This window comes from Armigeres subalbatus, chromosome 1 (assembly GCF_024139115.2).
Source record: "Armigeres subalbatus isolate Guangzhou_Male chromosome 1, GZ_Asu_2, whole genome shotgun sequence".
NCBI classification, from domain to species: domain Eukaryota; kingdom Metazoa; phylum Arthropoda; class Insecta; order Diptera; family Culicidae; genus Armigeres; species Armigeres subalbatus.
Genome location: NC_085139.1, coordinates 221316842 through 221330759, shown reverse-complemented (window position 1 = coordinate 221330759; position 13918 = coordinate 221316842). Strand labels below are relative to the sequence as shown.

The 13918-nt window shown below is 42.3% G+C and overlaps 1 protein-coding gene across 1 annotated transcript; it reads right to left on the bottom strand.

Annotated features, from left to right (window-relative positions):
• Positions 1–530: 530 nt before the first annotated feature.
• LOC134211212 (uncharacterized) lies at positions 531–1473 on the bottom strand. The gene is made up of 2 exons (XM_062687903.1): positions 1071–1473; positions 531–1005 (listed from the first exon to the last, which is right to left on the bottom strand). The coding sequence occupies exons 1-2, from the start codon at positions 1083–1085 to the stop codon at positions 646–648; spliced, it is 375 nt and encodes a 124-aa protein (XP_062543887.1). The 5' UTR covers positions 1086–1473; the 3' UTR covers positions 531–645.
• Between the last annotated feature and the right edge of the window lie 12445 nt (positions 1474–13918).

Genomic DNA, 13918 nt, shown 5'->3' with positions numbered 1-13918 from the left:
TCTAAACGTGTCAGTTTTTCTTTAAACTCAAAAATCGAAAAGAACATTGTTTAATTTGAAATTGAAAAATAGATAAAAAATGCTTCCTCGACATTTTCGGTCTTGTTTGACGTACGGATTCAAACGCACTAGCAAAACACCGCAGGGCACTTGACTCAACCTTTGACAGTAAATATATGGGGCTGACGTTTTGGGCTGATGGTTCATTCGTTCTGAAATGTTGCACAGCCTAAAATTTGCCTTAAAATGTCTTAAACACAAAATTATTATTTTTACTGATTTAGAATTTTACCAGAATTTTTATAACAACGGTACACTCAGAAATATATTTAAACTAAATAGTTTAAAAGTCATTCTAAATGGCTATTCGCCTGGTTGACCCCAAATTGGTATTCGGTGCAACAATACCAGCATAGTATAACTTTTAGAAAATCATTCTTTAGTATAAATCTCCGCGATGACTTTTTGGTTTTGATTTCTAGGTTATGTTCGTTTGTTTTTGTTTACCTTTTCAATAATCAAAATCAAAATAAAAGTATAATTTTTATTATTTTAACTAAAAACAAGAAATGATTGCTATTGTTAATATAATGGTTCAGCCGTGCAGATTAAGAAACATTGGAGCTTTTCAATTAATTTGGTATATTACCATGAGTCTAGGATATATTTTTGGCTTTCCATCCTTTCCCGGGACAATGGTGGTCGTTGATGCTGCCAATATTCCGCTCGTTGTAACTCGGTGGACCACCTGGATGTACGAAGCCGGGACCTAATGCAACTGGAAGTGAATACCTGCGGCTTGTCTTTATCCGGTGTCTCCGGTGCCCGAGGCATTGCCCACTTCTGTGTTTGGCTGTCCATGTTAACCAAATGCACGCTGATTTGTTCGATCCGATGAATCTGCATGGAAACCAAAGTTAGCCGTTCCCATCTTTTCGCACCGACAATAATCCGAATTAAATGGCGTGTTCGGCCAGGTCTACCATTAGTGTCAATCAAGGAAACCTGCAAAAAATGTTAATTGCTTATTTTGCCAATTGATAGTGAGCCCATATACTATCAAAACCTACCGTTACCGTCATCATTCCGTTGCTTTGGTTTCGAGGCTGTACTCGTCGACGTGAATACCGTCTAAACAGTCACATCAAAAGAATCGTCTGCGTGTGCCAAGTCAGCCGGATTATTGATAATCTGGCCCTAAATTAAGTTGACCATTTTCGATGAACTTCCGCTGTCGAGGCAGCAAATTCTCTGACACCAGGCGATGCTGAATGACTTCATTCAAACGCTGCAAAGTCCGACGCATTTTTAGGGAAGTGATCAGATCCAGTGGTACGAATCGTTCTCGGATGATCGACTGACTGTCTACAAAGTTGATTCATTGTAGCAGGGCTGAGAGCCTGATGAATAACGGCCTACCGCTAGGCAAGCCATTGGAGATTTAGATTTCGCGATTTGAATCGGTTTGCGCGACCATCTGAAAATATGTTTCGATTAGGTTTATGTATGAATTTACACGAAAAAATAAGTTCGCATATAATCATTTACAGGAAATATTCAGTTTATTTGCTCGAATAAAAGTCTGTCACGAAACATATCGAGCTTATCAATAAACAAATTCTAAATATTAATACTTACAATTATACCAGCACCGTTAACTCTTGAAATTTCCTTAGAATAATAAAATCGTCAAGCCTTCCATATGCATGCACTTGCGACAAACTTCAGTTGGAAAACAAAATATGTGCGATGAATTTTTTTCCGGAAACTACTTCAACGAACTAGGTTCCATTCCAAACATTACTGCATTTGCGTGGTCGTCAGTATTTACGCCGATCGGAAGTTTTGCGATTATATAAACCGACCACTTTTCACCATCATCTTCCGTGTCACTGCCAGCTTTCGGATAGCATGATTTGTGGCTATTCTTGATTCCGACAATTCCTTCCGTAGAGCTTGCTGGTAAACAGGGTGCCAAAAAATGTCCAATGAATGGAGTGAACTGACTCAATCGCATAGATTCGCATGATTCTTTGGTGATCTAGAGGAGTAGATGGACTCTGCCCCGTGAGGGAACGATTTGTTTCGATTTTCCTTTGAAACTGCTTCTCGCTGAATGGATCTGAAAAAGATTAAAACATTGAAATACATAGCCTCCTGTTTTATTGATTCTTCAAATACCTTATACACTTTCATGAACATGCATGTTTTTTTTTTTATTTTGCGGATTATTTTATAAACGGTTTTAAAAATACTTATTTAAATGATTGAAAATTGTTTGGAATAATAGAAATGGATTTGAAAATTAGATTCTTATGAAAGACAGAATGCTAACAAAAATATTATCGCCTTATTCCGGTTTAGTATAAATCGTAATGCTGAGATAGCATACTTTTTATACTATGCAAGGTATAATGCTAAAAAATTACTAAAAAGATTAGTTTTAAATCCTTCACGGATTTATTTTATTTCTGAGTGTACAAGTATTCTTGACCGATGCACTATCGTTTGCAACCATAAACGAGGTAGGGCTTTAGGACCCAATTGTAAAAAATCATCTAATTTGACTTTCCATAGCATTTCAAACGCATGTAATCAAATCATAGGACTGTAAGGTAGGTTCTCCCGATAGAATTTCATAGCACAATGTTTACATTGTGCTGTAATATCTGAAAATGGCTGGAGGGTCCACTATTGGTCACGTTTTAAGGCTGGTTTACAGTTCGGAAAACGTGTCCGCGGGATTTGTTACGGGATTTTGCTCCGGGTTTTGTCAGGGAAAATTTTCCGCCGATAAGTCTCCACTGTCAAAACATTTTCCGTGATTGGGTTTACACTTCAGGATTTTGCTTCGGGATTTTAGAATCTGCGTATCCTCGTCCATGCTTGAGTTTACACTTCGGGGTTTTGGTTCGGATTTCTTTATACAAGAGGTGGAAAGATAACGAGAAGAGGGAGATATAGCGAGAGAAAGGGAGAGAATGAATGAGAGAGAGCGATTGAGTGGGAGAGAAAGAGGAAATGAGTGAACGAGTGAGTGAAAATGAGTAAGGCCCGATGCCCACGTAGCGTTTTTTCAACGCTGCGTGCACACGGCGTTGAAAGGACGCATTTGTGCATCGGGAAAAAGCGGTAACGCAGCGTCGCCGCATCGATGCACGCCTGCGTTTTTTCAACGCCACGTGCCCGCAGCGTTGAAAAAACGCTACGTGGGCATCGGCCCTAAGTGAAAGTGAGTAAGTCAAAGTGAGTGAGTGAGTGAGTGAACGAGTGATTGAGTGAAAGTAAGTGAGTGAGAATTCGTGAGTAAGTGAGAATGATTGTGTGAGGTTTAGTGAGTGAGTGAGAATGAGTGTGTGAAAGTACGGTGAGTGTGAGAAAGAGTTGAGTGAGAGTGAATAAGTGAGTGAACCAGAGTTACTGAATGTGAGTGAGTGAGGGAGATTGAGCGAGTGAGTGAGAATGTGTGTGTATGAGTGAGATTGAGTGAGTGAATGAGAGAGTGAATGAGAGAGTGAATTAGTTAGAGCGAGTGAGTGAGAATGAGTTAGAGCGAGTGGGTGCGAATGAGATAGAGCGAGTCTCACTATGCACTATTCCTAAATTATCACTGCTCACTTTTCACTTCTTAGTACTCATTTCTCACTTTACTCTTCTTACTTCTCATTCTCAATTCCCACTTCTCACTATTCATTTCACTTCTCACAACTCATTTTTTCACTTATCATTCTTCACTTATCACTTCTCATTTGTCACTTTTCACTTTTCTTTTCTCTCTCTTCATACTCTTCACTTCTCGCGCCTCATCCTCACTATTCATTTCTCACTATTCATTTCTCACTACTCAACTCTCACTTCTAATTTTACACTTCTTACTTCTCATTCTCACTGCTCATTGCTCATTGCTTACTTACTCATTTTTTCATTTCTCGCTTATCATTCCTTAGTTTTCTCTTCACACTTCTCACATTTCTCACTTTTCACTATCCACTTCACTAAATTCTTCCCATAATAAATTTCCGTCATAGATTACACATTTCCCGTGCGGAATCAATTCAAACGGAATTGTTTCCCACCGGGATTTGCATCTCTCCCCAGGGGACTTTTAAACGTACACTTTTCCCGCGATTGGGTTTACACTTCAGGAAAATATTTTTTCGTGTAGACTTCTGCTCTTGTCACGGGAAACGCAAATCCCGCTCCCATTTGAATTACATGGGAGACCAAATCCCGGGACACGTTTTCCGAACTGTAAACCAGCCTTTAAGGCCACCTTACACCTCGGGAAAATTTTCCTCCGGATTTTGGTCCCCGTGCATTTTAAATGGGGCCGGGATTTTGATTTTCCGTGCCCAAATCCCGAAAACATCGCATATGCAAAAATGCATGGGGAAAAAATCCGCGGACCAAATTCCCGAGGTGTGAGGCTACCTTTAAGGTAGCCTCACACCTCGGGAATTTGGTTCGCGGATTTTTTCCCCATGCATTTTTGCATATGCGATGTTTTCGGAATTTGGACACGGAAAATCAAAATCCCGGCCCCATTTAAAATACACGGGGCTCAAAATCCGCCGGAAAATTTTCCCGAGGTGTGAGGCAGCCTTTACCCTACACTCCAAATAAATAATCTAAACGTTGTTTCCACCTGAATTTTCAGGTACATTTTACGTGCACACGTAGCTGCAAAAGCTTCAGAAAAATTCAGGTGAAACTTACGTGTCCGGTGAATTTTATCCAAAACTTACCTGATTTGCACGTAGAATGAAAATTCTATCGAAAAATCAGGTAAAAGTTACGTGAATTTCAGGTGGAAAAAATCTACGTACTTTTTCAGGTGGAAACAACGTGCAGATTTTTTTGCGTGTATGGATAAAAAGTAGTAAGCTGTGAACCATTCCACCGATTCGTTTAACTTTTAGTTAAAATTTGACAGTTCGATGGTTATTTCGCCGTGGTTAAAAATAACCCTGCTCCGGAGCATGGTTAGATTTGACAGTTCGATAGTTAAACTTTGTTCGCGAGAAAATTGGCGCCAAATCCATTTCGTTCCGAATAACTATCAATCTGTCAAAACTCAAATGGGTCGACTTCGGAGTAAAATTTTAATCACGATGGGGAAATAACCATCGAAGTGTCAAATTTTAACTAAAAGTTAAACGAATCGGTGGAATGGTTCACAGCCTAAGTGTTGAATAGCAACCGAGCGCTATGAGCTAGCAACATTAAATAACAATTACTGTAGTAGGCTAGAACTTGAAAGAATAAAATTATGTCACTTCCATTGTTACCGTTACACAAACCAGACCTGTTTCACTACCAACTCTGCCTATCTCAATAGGTTATGAGCCCAGGTCAATTTGAAAAGGAAGTTGTAATCGGAACATTATTAGCAATTGTCTAAACTTATCAAGATGACGGAACATAAGCTTTGGTTGTTCGATGGAACAAACTTCGGAAATTGGAAGTTCCGGATCGAAGTTCTTATGGAAGACAAGAACATGCTAGGTTGCTTAACGAAGACCATCGGCGATGAAGAGTTTGCGAAGGATCTTGTGATGGACACTCCCGAAGTACGTGCCGAAAAGAAGAAACTCGAAGCGCGATGGGCCCTAGATAGGAAATGTAAGAACCTACTGATTCATCGAATCGCGGAAGACCAATTAGAATATGTCAAAGACAAGAAGACATCAAAGGACGTCTGGGATGCATTGCGGAACGCTTTCGAACGTATTGGAATTGCTGGAAAGTTGATTTTGAAGAAACAATTTCAAGAATTGAAACTCTCTGAATCTGACGATGTGAAACAGTTTTTACTGCGTTTCGAGAAGATATTAAGAGAACTGAGGGCAGTAGGTGTGAATTTGCAGGAAGAGGACGTTGTTTGTCAACTGCTGCTGGCCCTTCCAAAATCGTATGATGCACTAATCACAGCACTTGAAACGATCCAACCTCAACAACTGACCCTGGAATATGTCAAGAAAAGGCTTCTGGATGAACAGGTCAAGCGAGCAAACTCTAGCCAGATTGGTAATACAGAACACGTTGGTGATTCGGCGTTTGCAGGCAAGAAGTTGGGCGGCTTCAAGCGCTATGGATGCGGCAAATTTGGCCACAAGCGAGCGGAATGTCCAGAAAACGGCTTATCAAACGATCCTGGACGTCAAGAACACTGGAAAAGTGGAAGAAAAGTGAATCGTAAATACAAATCGGGAGCTAATATTGCGAAGGAATTTGAAATGGCATTTGTTGCGAACGATGAATGTTTGTCAACGATTACTACGACAAACTTGAAAATTAACTGGTTTCTTGACTCTGGTGCAACTGACCACATGGTCAAAAGCAAGATGTTTTTCGAAGAGTTGCATTCATTGGAGGAAAAGGATCATATAGCTGTGGCAAAATCTGGACAAGCACTTATTGCGGAATATGCGGGAACCATAAGAGTAAACATGATTATTGGAGACCGTAAACTACCGGCGGTGATGAAGAATGTACTGTATGTGCCAGAATTACAGTGCAACTTATTTTCCTTGCGACGAGCTGAAGACAACCGTATGGCGGTAAAGTTTTCGAGTGGACGTGTGAAGATTACGAAAAATGGTGTAGTTGCTACCGGAGAGAGAGCTGGACAACTGTACAGAATAAACGTTGAACTACGTAGAAACGAAGGTGAATTATCCGAACAAAGTTCATTGATCGCAAACCAAGATTATTTTGAACTGTGGCACCGGCGCTTAAGTCATCTCGGGGAAGCAAATATGAAGATCTTATGGAAGCATGGAATGATTGAAACAACGACAAAAATTCTTGACTGGCCTGAAAAATCCCTCTGTGAAGTATGCTTGAAGGCGAAACAAACTAGGCAACCATTCGGTGATGTTGGAGAAAGGCGTGCATCGCGGGTCTTAGAAGTATATCCATTCAGACGCGTGTGGGCCGTTTACCCCAACGACTTGGGACAACAAGCGGTTCTATGTTACTTTCATCGATGGATACTGTGAAGACTTAAATATTGGCGGAAAGAGATCACTCCGAGCTGCTCGTCCAGTCTGTTTGTCAGTCGGAAACTGATTGAGGTAAGGCAGCATCGTGGCTACTTGGATGATTAGGAAAAGGCTCACGGTAAGTATATGCATGGAGGTTTATCATGCCATATTCAGCACACGTCATAATGTTCACTACCATCCTGGCTAGTACCACACAGATACAGTCATTTTACGGTTGTCTATATTCTGCGGAGCAAGGATGAAGTGCAGGAAAAATTTGAAGAATATTATGCTCGTGTTACTGCTTTCTTCGGTACCCGGATAGCTCGATTGAGATGCGATAACGGCAGAGAATATGTGGGCAAATCATTTCGTCAGTTTTGTCGTTCGAAAGGAATCAGCATTGAAGCAACCGTCCCATACAGTCCGCAACAGAATGGCGTGGCAGAACGAATGAACCGCACGTTGCTGGAGAAATCGCGGTCAATGATTCATGATGCCAGTTTGCCTAAATCCATGTGGGGCGAGGCAGTATTAACTGCAGCTTATGTGAGTAATCTAAGTCCAACACCAGCTCTAGAAAACAATAACACCATTTGAAGCATGGTACGGCAAGAAGCCTAATCCCAAGTAACACCGAAAACATCATTATTAACTAAGATCTAATAATGATGTTGAATAAAGGTCGGGAAAATCGAATTCAAAACATGTTATGTTCAAGGAAAGCTAGGATAAGGTTTTTCCAAAACATACAGCAATTTGATCAGAGAAGAAGTTTCATACTACATTCTCACAACTTGATGATAACATGTCAATTTTTGACATTTGTTTGGTTTTTGAGATGTTTCGTTTTACATTCTCACAACATAAAACAGAAGATTTTACGAACAATGTCATAACATGTTCATTTTTAGACATTTGTTTCGTCAGAATATATACCGCAATGATAGAAGTTTAACGTTATTTCAACATCTTTTAAGATCAATGTTATGAACGTTCTTCATCGATCCTGTTGTTTATCGACAACTTTCCATATTGTTTTTCTTTTGCTGATTCGAGAATTTGTTTATATATAAATTTCAAAATTATACTTTGGCATAGTTATATTTTCCTCCAATCATTGGCGCATGAATTTAGGAGAAGTAAAATGAAAAGTTAGCCAATGGAACATAAGCCGCATATAATGTTTCGACCGAGACTTCGAAACAAATTTGATTTATTTATTCATTTTGTATATGAATATTAATATTATTAAAATGGTGTTCATCATTTCATGCATGCTTGTTTTCATTCGTTTTTGGCATAACATTTATTTCTTTGAACGTGTTGGTCAGCATTTTTGTTTTGGTATTCAATTTGACAGAACCATGTTAAAAGTCGGTTACTGAAAACATCCTTTGTACTTAAGTTTAGTCTTGTGAATGTGCAATCAAAAACAAGGTTGCAACTGAAAGATGTTGAAAATATCGATAATTTTTGCGGAATGTAATTAAAGCAGTTTTTCATACCAAAACGTAACATATTATGGAGAAAAAGAAAAATTTGGAAGGCTACGCGGAAATAACGCGCAGAGGTAAATCCCCGCATAGAACAAATCATGCATAGTGTGCGTTGATTCAAGTTTAAACCTAAAAACAAATCAACTGTCATGACTGGGATGGCGTGTGCCTGCATAGACATGGAACATGGAATATTTTTTTAATTAATTTTAGAAGAATGATTTCGTGTAGGTAGATTCATGTATTATTATTATTTATTCAGACTAAGGCCGAAGTGGCCTGTGCGGTATATAAGAGTCTTCTCCATTCGGCTCGGTCCATGGCTACACGTCGCCAACCACGCAGTCTACGGAGGGTCCGCAAGTCATCTTCCACCTGATCGATCCACCTTGCCCGCTGCGCACCTCGCCTTCTTGTGCCCGTCGGATCGTTGTCGAGAACCATTTTCACCGGGTTACTGTCCGACATTCTGGCTACGTCCCGGCCCATCGCAGTCGTCCGATTTTCGCGGTGTGAACGATGGATGGTTCTCCCAACAGCTGATGCAATTCGTGGTTCATTCGCCTCCTCCACATACCGTCCGCCATCTGCACCCCACCATAGATGGTACGCAGCACTTTCCTTTCGAAAACTCCAAGTGCGCGTTGGTCCTCCACGAGCATCGTCCAGGTCTCGTGCCCGTAGAGGACTACCGGTCTAATTAGCGTTTTGTAGATTGTCAGTTTGGTACGGCGGCGAACTCTATTCGATCGGAGCGTCTTGCGGAGTCCAAAGTACGTACGATTTCCAGCCACTATGCGTCTCCGAATTTCTCTGCTGGTGTTATTTTCGGCAGTCACCAGTGAGCCCAAGTACACAAATTCTTCTACCACCTCGATTTCGTCACCACCGATGCAAACTCGCGGTGGGTGGCTCACATTGTCTTCTCTTGAACCTCTGCCTATCATGTACTTCGTCTTCGACGTGTTGATGACTAGTCCGATCCGCTTAGCTTCCCTCTTCAGTCTGATGTAGGCTTCCTCCATCTTCTCAAAGTTACGTGCCATAATATCTATGTCGTCGGCGAAACCAAATAGCTGGACGGACTTATTGAAAATTGTACCACTCGTGTTAATCCCTGCTCTTAGTATTACCCCTTCCAAAGCGATGTTGAATAGCAAACACGAAAGACCATCACCTTGCCGTAACCCTCTGCGGGTTTCGAAGGGACTCGAGAATGCCCTTGAAACTCGAACTACGCACATCACCCGATTCATCGTCGCTTTGATCAACCGTGTCAGTTTATCCGGAAAACCGTGTTCGTGCATTAGCTGCCATAGCTGGTCCCGATCGATTGTATCATATGCGGCTTTGAAGTCGATGAATAGATGATGTGTGGGCACGTTGTATTCGCGGCATTTCTGCAGTACTTGGCGAATGGCGAACACCTGGTCCGTGGTGGAGCGTTCGCCCATAAAACCCGCCTGGTACTGCCCACGAACTCCCTTGCAGTTGGTGCTAGTCGACGGCATAAAATTTGGGAGAGTACCTTGTAGGCGGCGTTCAGCAATGTGATTGCGCGGTAGTTGCTACAATCCAGCTTATCGCCCTTTTGTAGATGGGACACGACACCTTCCATCCACTCCTGCGGCAAAACTTCCTCCTCCCAAATCTTGGTAATGACCCAGTGCAGCGCTCTAGCCAGTGCCTCACCACCGTGTTTAAATAGCTCTCCTGGTAGTTGGTCAACCCCAGGGGCTTTGTTGTTCTTCAGCCGGCCAATCTCCTCCTGGATTTCCTGGAGATCCGGAGCCGGTAGAATTATGTCCTGCGCGCGTTCTCCCAGGTCCATCACCATCACCATACCGCCATCTTCGTCTGCCACATCGCCATTCAGGTGTTCTTCGTAGTGCTGCCGCCACCTTTGGATCACCTCACGCTCGTTCGTAAGAAAGTTCCCGTTTATGTCCTTACACATATCAGGCTGTGGCACGTGGCCCTTACGTGAACGGTTCAACTTCTCATAGAACTTTCGTGTGTTATTAGCGCGGTACAGTTGCTCCGTTTCTTCACGGTCTCGATCTTCCTGCTGGCGCTTTTCCCTCCGGAAAATCGAGTTTTGTCTGTTCCGCGCCTGTTTATATCGTGCCTCGTTCGCCCTCGTGCGGTGTTGCAGCAATCTCGCCCATGCTGCATTCTTCTCTTCCACTAACTGCTCACATTCGCCGTCATACCAGTCGTTTCTCTGATCCGGGGGCACCGTGCCTAGTGCAGCGGTTGCGGTGCTACCAATGGCGGATCGAATATCTCTCCAGCCATCTTTAAGAGACGCTGCGCCTAGCTGCTCTTCCGTTGGAAGTGCCACTTCCAGCTGCTGCGCGTATTCTTGGGCTAGTCTACCGTCTTGTAGCCGCCCAATGTTAAGCCGCGGCGTCCGACTTCGACGCGTGTTGTGCACCGTCGAGAGTTTTGAGCGCAGGCATACTGCAACGAGGTAGTGGTCGGATTCAATATTCGCACTGCGGTAGATAGGTAGATTCATGTAAGTAAACTTTTGTTTGCTTTAACAGGCAACTTATTAGACTTGCGTAAACCTTCTGTCTAGACGAAGCTATAGCTCAACAGTGCTCGTTGTGATACCATGTCACATCTAAGGCAAGACCCACAATTCTCAGCGGTCAGAGAAGATGTCGCCAAGATCTTATACGGCATCCTTTATCCCTGTCAGTAAAACATTTTTATTTCAGAATCGTTATTCCCCTTATTATTTTAGAGAGGGGTATTAGAAAAAACTAAAAACATAGGACTTTCTGGGAAATTCCTAAACTGATTGATTGAAGTTTTGCGATTTGATTAATTCATTTGTATTATAATTTCCACTTCTTGCGTTATCTAGAACTATCAACATTCTCTGAAACATTCCCACTGATCGAAAAGAAATTTCATCAAGGGTAAAACGACCTATTATGGAGGGGTTAAGCCATCGACTAGTTAAGCACCGTGTCAAAACAAAATTGATTTCAAAAATTCTTCAAAAATTACCTGTTGGTCGATTTACACATTGTAGTAGTTGAATAGGATGCTCGTTAACTATAGTTTCGTAAATATTACGCCAATTGTGCTGAACTTATGTTGTTTTGTTTTTATCACAATAATAACAAACTACCGCAATAATAGGACGCAGTTGCCTAAAAAGTTGCGATACTTTTTGAAGGTCAGTCCTATTGTTGCGATATTGCATGTAATTCTTATGGAGAGCGATACCGCAACAATAGGACCTTAGCACTACCGCAATAATAGGCTCAAAGGATTCAAATGTTTAACGAAAAATGTTGATTTTTCATAATTTTGAACGGAATTTTGTCAAACAAAAGCTGTTCTAGTCGTTAATCCGAAGAGTTTTAGCGTACCCACAATTGTTTTGAATGCTATTATATCCAGAATAGACTACTTCAACACTACCGCAACATTAGGACATACCACAACGATAGGACGTTTTACCGAATATAAATATAAACATAAAATTGAGAATTTAGCAATAGCCACCTATGATCACATACCGGGAAAATATTCATTAGGGGCGATTTGAATTTTCCAGCATTCCAAATTTTTCTTGCAAGGCGTAATACATGGTAATACTATATGTTCGAAAGATGTATTTTTTACACTCATACAACAAACCGTGCTACTTGGGATATTGATAAAATGCGAATTTTCGGGTCGGTGGCGTACACCTTAGTACCAAAAGAGAAGCGTGGGTAAGTTGGATTCGAGATCGGAGAAAAACATCATGGTTGGCTACACCACGAATGGATATAGAATTTGGGATTCACGCAAGAAGAAGATTTTCATAAATATTTTGCATGCATACTTGAAATGGCTTGTGCTAAATCAGTTTTAATCCAAATGAGCTCAAATTTTCAGAGGACACTCAGAGCATGGTAAAGAATCAGATAAGCACTGTGGAGCAAAATCGATTTTTTTAACCACCCTAGTAAATACAAAAGATATTTTAGTTACTAGATAAAGATTGTCGCTTCGGTTCCCTTTGTTCTGCTGTCCGAAACATGTGTGGTACATACCTGTCAAATCGTATGGATTTTCCTTCTTTGACATTTAGCTCCCCTATCCTCGCCAGCAAAAGATGTTCCGGACAGCGACGACAGCGACAATCTTTATCTAGTAACTAAAATATCTTTTGTAAATACTTATGCTTCTACTTTTAAATATTTAGTATTCTCAATCCAGTTGAAAACCGAAATTGGGGGATAGCGAAGTTGGATTTTTCTCACAATCCGTACGTTAAACCTAACTTCGGAAGTGGTGCGCTGTTTTCATATCGCGAAGCGCGAAGCGGGGCAGCAGGGACTTTGTCCAAGGGCTTGACGATCCCTCCCCAGGCCATCTGCGAGTTGTGGCGCCTGCCTAGGATGTGGTGGGGTTTGACAGTGGGCCCTGTTAAACCTCTATAAAAAGCTGCATGTATCCGCAAGTAGGCTCCGCCAAAGCGACCGTGTGCCGCTCAAAGCGCACAAGCCCAAGTCCTGGTGTTAGGTGGGACGCTAAACAGCCCTGACACGACGGCCCTCCGGCGAGACAGGAGGTTTGCGCAGGCCCAATAAGCCGCCTGGAAAACCAATAATTACGAACAATATAAGAGATAATGCGACTCGATATAATCGGCAAAGACCTAGGCGACGAATAAAGGATCACGATTGGAAGCTTGGAACATGGAACTGCAAGTCGCTAGGTTTCGCAGGTTGCGACAGGATGATCTACGTCGTGGCGCTGCAGGAGATTTGCTGGACAGGACAGAAGGTGTGGAAAAGCGGGCATCGGGCGGCTACCTTCTACCAAAGCTGTGGCACCACCAACGAGCTGGGAACCGGCTTCATAGTGCTGGGAAAGATGCGCCAACGCGTGATTGGGTGGCAGCCAATCAACGCAAGGATGTGCAAGCTGAGGATTAAAGGCCGTTTCTTCAACTATAGCATCATCAACGTGCACTGCCCACACGAAGGGAGACCCGACGACGAGAAAGAAGCGTTCTACGCACAGCTGGAGCAGACATACGATGGATGCCCACTGCGGGACGTCAAAATCGTCATCGGTGACATGAACGCGCAGGTAGGAAGGGAGGAAATGTATAGACCGGTCATCGGACCGGATAGTCTGCACACCGTATCGAATGACAACGGCCAACGATGCATAAACTTCGCAGCCTCCCGCGGAATAGTAGTCCGAAGCACCTTCTTTCCCCGCAAAAATATCCACAAGGCCACATGGAGATCACCTAACCAAGAAACGGAAAACCAAATCGACCACGTTCTAATCGACGGTAAATTCTTCTCCGACATCACGAACGTCCGCACTTACCGCAGTGCGAATATTGAATCCGACCACTACCTCGTTGCAGTTTGCCTGCGCTCAAAACTCTCGACGGTGTACAACACG